Source organism: Mauremys mutica, chromosome 7 (genome assembly GCF_020497125.1).
Source record: "Mauremys mutica isolate MM-2020 ecotype Southern chromosome 7, ASM2049712v1, whole genome shotgun sequence".
NCBI lineage: Eukaryota > Metazoa > Chordata > Testudines > Geoemydidae > Mauremys > Mauremys mutica.
Window position 1 is genome coordinate 76,107,250 of NC_059078.1, and position 6,000 is coordinate 76,113,249.

The 6,000-nt window shown below is 41.1% G+C and overlaps 1 protein-coding gene across 2 annotated transcripts in view; it reads left to right on the forward strand.

Annotated features, from left to right (window-relative positions):
* The window catches only part of MMRN2 (multimerin 2), a 48,410-nt gene extending 44,881 nt beyond the window's left edge, over positions 1-3,529 (forward strand). For both annotated transcript variants that reach the window (XM_045025890.1, XM_045025891.1), the window contains one exon: positions 1,604-3,529. In XM_045025890.1, coding sequence (XP_044881825.1) covers positions 1,604-1,989 — 386 coding nt within the window. In that variant the 3' untranslated portion in view covers positions 1,990-3,529. The remainder of the gene's footprint in view (positions 1-1,603) is intronic.
* The last annotated feature ends 2,471 nt before the right edge of the window (positions 3,530-6,000 follow it).

Consider the following 6,000-nt stretch of genomic DNA (forward strand, 5'->3'; position numbering starts at 1 on the left):
TTTTTTGAATATTTTTCAATTTTTTAAAACATCCTTTTTAAAGTGTGGACACCAGAACTGGAGACTGTATTCCAGAAATGGTCTCGCCACTGCCCTATACAAAGGTAATACAAACTCCTTGCTTTAATTTGATAATCTTTTCCAGTAAAGGACTTAAAACAGGGGTCTCAAACACACGGTCCACGGGGCTATTTCCTGTGGCCTGCCAAGCGCGCTCCCCCCCGGCCTACCTCCAGGCCAGGGGTGAGCAAACTACAGCGGATTGCCCCCCTTGAGCCCTGCGACGCTCCCTGAAGCGGCTGGCATCACGTCCCTGCGGCTGGGGTGTGTGTGTGTGTGTGTGTGAAGCAGAGGGCTCTGTGTGTTGCCCTGGTTCCAAGCACCACCCCCCGCAGCTCCCATTGTCTGGGAACAGGGAACCGTGGCCAATGGGAGCTTCAGGGGAGGTACCTGGAGGCGCGGAGCCCTGCGTCCCTCCTCCTCCAGGGGCTGCAGGGACATGGTTCCAGCTGCTTGGCGGGGCTAGGGCAGGCTGCCTGCCCTGGCGTGCGACACTACCTCCCCAGAGCCGCTCTAGGTAAACGGCTTCGGGCTCTGGCCTGAAGCCCTCCTGCACCCTGCCCCACAGCCCCCTGCCCTGAGCCCCCTGCTGCATCCCACACCCCTTCTACACCCCAACCCCCTACCCTGAGCCCTCTGCTGCATCCCACACCCTTCTGCCCCCCAGCCCTGCTGCATCCCACACCCCTTCTACACCCCAACCCCCTACCCTGAGCCCTCTGCTGCATCCCACACCCTTCTGCCCCCAACCCCCTGTCCTGAGCCCCCTGCTGCACCCAACTCCTTGCGCGAGCTCCCTGCCCTGAGCCCCCTGCTGCACCCTGGACCCCTCCTGCACCCCACACCCAACTCCCTGCCCTGAGCCCCTGCCGCACCCTGCACACCTCCTGCACTCCCTGCCCTGAGCCTCCGCCACACCCCTCATGCCCCCTCTGGGGGCAGGGAGGGGTGGAGTTGGGGTGGGGACTTCGGGGAAGGGATTGGAATGGGGGCAGGGACTCATGAAAGGGGTGGAGTGGGGGCAGGGCAGGGGGCAGCAAGGGGTGTGTGTCAGTGATGCGGCCCTTGGGCCAGTGAACTAGTCCTCATGTGGCTCTCGTGGTCATTTGAATTTGAGACCCCTGGTATATAGACACAATGAGCACACAGTTGAAACAGAGACAAAGAGTAGGAGGGGAAGCAGAGGTGCAGAGAGGTAAAGTGACTTGCCCAAAGTCACACAGCAGAGCCAAGAATATAACCTAGATCTTGTGACCCACTAGTCCAGTGCCCTATCCACTATGAACATGGCGCCTCATTAAATCAAACAGAGATGATTCCTAAGACCCAAAGGAAGCAGATATGGATATATTACTGTTGACCCATTTTGATTCCCATTGTGAGCACAATCTTATTTCAAATATTTTCATTTAATAATACAAGTTAACACAAATAAATATGTGCCAATCATAATTACAAGCTTTATTCCACTACCTACCTGTGGGGAGCAAGTGCAGAAAGAGTTGCAGGAATTAAAACTGTTCCTCTCCCCGTGTCGTTCTAGATTCATCCGTGGCATTCTACGTTGGATTCTGCGAAGAATGGGATGAAGTAAAAGCACTGAGGTTTAATGAAACATACCTTAATTATGGTAACAGCTATTTCCCCGAACAGGGCTACTTCAAAGCACCTCAAAATGGTGTCTACATGTTTGTTATCAATGTGAAGTTTAGTGCAGGACCTGCACTAGGGCAGCTGGTTTTTGGCCGTGGGCACAGAATGACTCTGTCAAGTAGTCAGAAGGAGACAACTGGAAGCTCTGAGACCACTTTTGCTATGGCAGAGCTGAAGAAGGGGGAGAGTGTGTGGTTTGAACTGCTGCAGGGCTCTATAGTGAAACGTAGCCCACCTGGAACAACTATGGGTGGATTTCTAATATTTAAAACTTGAAGTGTGCCATTGCTCATTAGTCAACATCTTCCCACAGATACAGTGGACCATCAATTACTGCCTGATCTCTGATTTGTTAGCATGTAAATTCTGTTGTGTGTTTTTAACATAGCACTCTTAGATTTACCTCCATGTTCCTTTCTAGACATATTTGTTTTTGACTACTTAAAGCATCATATAGAATTCAGAGAAATGAGATTTTATTAAGTTTCTTCTGTGTGATGAGTTAACGCATTGAACGCAGTATCTCAGCCCAAGGTAAGTTAGAGTTGAGGGAAATTCCAAGATTTCAAAATTTAGTTTCACCCTGAATTGGGATGAAAAGTCAAATCTCTGATTTTTACATATAATACTTCATTTTGATAAGGTCAAAATGTTTTGGCTTTTACATTATAAATTATAAATATAATATATAAATCAAAATGATGAAATCAAAGTGCAACATTTCAAATTTATAAAAATAAAATGTTTCAAAAATTCTGACAAAACACAGATTTAGTCAAATCAGCATTTTCTGATGGTAAACTGTTCCATCGGAAAAATTTTGACCAGCTCTAGTTGTAAGCATTAGACTACAGAATTATTAAAAACAGGTCCATGTATTGCTCTTCAAACCTTAATTTCATAGCTGACTGTGCCCCTTTGCAGTGAAGATAGGTTGTACCAGTTGGCAACACGTATAATAATCACATGAAAGCACTCCTTTGCACCATTGCCTCTGCATGTCTCTTGGAATAAGGCAAGCCAGAACGTTAGCAGTTTTAACTGTTTATAAATTAACTCACTGGTGGGTTTGTAAGCATCTCTCTGTACTGCTGTCTCCAATACACTGAAGACTGAAAATACACCATTTATTCTGTGCGTTTGACAAGTAATCTAATCTCATTTTTGTGCAAAATACTGCGTGAATATTTTGAACTGGGGGGAGGAAAGAGTACAAGAAAACCAAGTGGGGGTGAGAAAGTACAAAGGGAGACAAAAGCATCAATGACAGGGCTGGTATCTTTCAGTTAGGCCATTTAAATCAGGTGACCCAGACACTTTTAAGGAAGTAGATTCAAGTCTCCTTTCTATCCCACTCATCATCTCCAGCAGTGATATGGCTTAGAGAATCCAGGTAAAATCCTGGCCTCATTGAAGTCAATGGGAGCTTCGCCAATGACTTCATTTCAGTCACAATTTCACACGAGTTATTCAAAGTGTATTTCTCCACATGTACAATACATTTTTCAGAGACATTATTGTCCATGGTTGCCAAGCTTCACAGTGCCTCACATGCTTTTTCAAAATTATTAAGTATTAAAGCAAATTTTTGCTGACAGTAACAAGTTTAATTATATTAAAATTCTAAGGGTGGCCAAAAAACTTATACCAAAAATGTAAGAGTTCTGTATCTATTATTGGCAAGGGATAATATTAGTAAGTGGAGAAATTAACATTCACTAGGTTATATCAGTTATGGAGAAAACAAACATTTTTCCAAAAGGAGTCTCAAAACTTTAAAATATAATACCACAATGTGGCCAAAAGGCCAAATACCATGGGGGGGGGGGGGGAGAAGTTATAACTGATTAATCAAAACAAAATTAAAATCATTCATCAAAAATTTCACTAAAAGCCAGCCTCTTCATTGTGCCTTTCAATACTATTCACAAACAAAACACAATCTCGCCCTAGCCAACATTAATGCCATGTGGTAAAACAGAACAGCTTAAGTATCAACCACACTACAGTAGCTGCAGCTTATTAAAAATCAAAGATATTGGCAACATATCTAGGCCCTTTCCAGCCCTACATGTCTATGATTCTATATTTCAAGGTACCATAAATATTAGCTGTTAAAAAGGACAATTCTATCTGAGATATAAACTGTTGCTCCTTGGATTGATGGAAATGTCCAGAAGGACTCAGCTTTAAGTATTATATACCACTGGCCACTTTTGGAACCCATAGGACAAGAGTTTACTACGATAACTTCACTCAAGTAAAAATACAAAATTATAATTGGTTTTCTAATTAATATTATTTGTAGGGCTGTCAAGCGATTAAAAAAATTAATCGCGATTAATTGTGTGGTTAAAAAACAATAGAATACCATTTATTTAAATATTTTTGCATGTTTTCTACATTTTCAAATATATTGATTGAAATTACAACACAGAATACAAAGTGTACTGTGCTCACTTTATATTTATTTTTTATTACAAATATTTGCACTGTAAAAAACAAAAGAAATTGTATTTTCAATTCACCTAATATAAGTAATGTAGTGCACTCTTTATCATGGAAGTTGGACTTACAAATGTAGAATTATGTACAAAAAAAAACTGCATTCAAAAATAAAACAATGTAAAACTTTAGAGCCTACAAGTCCACTCAGTCCTGCTTCAGCCAATTGCTCAAACAAGTTTGGTTACGATTTGCAGGAGATAATGGTGCCCACTTCTTGTTTACAATGTCACCTGAAAGTGAGAACAGGCGTTTGCATGGCACTGTTGTAGCTGGTGTCACAAGATATTTACATACCAGATGCACTAAAGATTCATATGTCCCTTCATGCGTCAACCACCATTCCAGAGGAGATGCATCCACACTGATGACGGGTTCTGCTCGATAATGATCCAAAGCAGAGTGGACTGATGCATGTTCATTTTCATCATCATGAGTCAGATGCCACCAGCAGAAGATCGATTTTCTGTTTTGGTGGTTTGGGTTCTGTAGTTTCCGCATTGGAGTGTTACTCTTTTAAGACTTCTAAAAGCATGCTCAACGCCTCATCCCTCTCAGATTTTTGAAGGCACTACAGATGCTTAAACCGGTCAAGTGCTGTAGCTATTTTTAGAAATCTCACATTGGTACCTTTGCATTTTGTCAAATCTGCAGTGACAGTGTTCCTAAATCTAACAACATGTGCTGGGTCATCATCCAAGACTACTTTAACATAAAATATATGGCAGAATGTGGGTAAAACAGAGCAGGGGACATACAATTCTCCCCCAAGGAGTTTAGTCACAAATTTCATTAACCCACTATTTTTTTTTAATGAACATCAGCAGGATGGAAGAATGTCCTCCGGAATGGTGGCTGAAGCATGACAGGGCATATGAATGTTTAGCATATCTGGTACGTAAATACCTTGCAACGCTGGCTACAACAGTGCCATGCGAACACCTGTTCTCACTTTCAGGTGACATTGTAAATAAGCAGGCAGCATTATCTCCCGTAAATGTAAACAAACTTGTCTGTCTTAGCGATTGGCTGAACAAGAAGTACGACTGAGTGGACTTGTAGACTCTAAAGATTTACATTGTTTTGTTTTTGAGTGCAGTCATGTAACAAAAAAAAATCTACATTTGTAAGTTACACTTTCACAATAGAGATTGCACTACAGTACTTGTATGAAGTGAATTGAAAAATACTATTGCTTTTATCATTTTTACAGTGCAAATATTTGTAATAAAAATAATATAAAGTGAGCACTGTACACTTTTTATTGTGTTGTAGTAGAAATCAATATATTTGAAAATGTAGAAAAACATCCAAAAATATTTAATAAATTTCAATTGGTATTCTATTGTTTAACAGTGTGATTAAACGTGATTAATTTTTGTAATTTTTGAGTTAATTGTGTGAGTTAACTGTGATTAATCGACAGCCCCAATTATTTGTACTGGCAATAAGAGTTTGTGTGAATTCAAATAGATTCACAAATAGAATGACAAATAGATTTTTACCTCTATAGGCAACATATGCCTAAAAGGTCTATCCCCAAACACAAATAAAGATCAAATGATCAAGCAAAGCCAGTTTCTTAAAAGCTGGCTTTATTTTTCTTCCAATACTGATTTTAGTATTGTGCCCACATTTAAGGCACTGGATGATTGACGGTAGTCCACCATGCAACTCTGAGCATCACTAAGAAAGATGATTAAAGCTGTTAATAACCATTGTTAACTTATCCAATGATTTAAAGACTGAACCAAATACAGTATTTTAAAAGCAGAGAAGTAC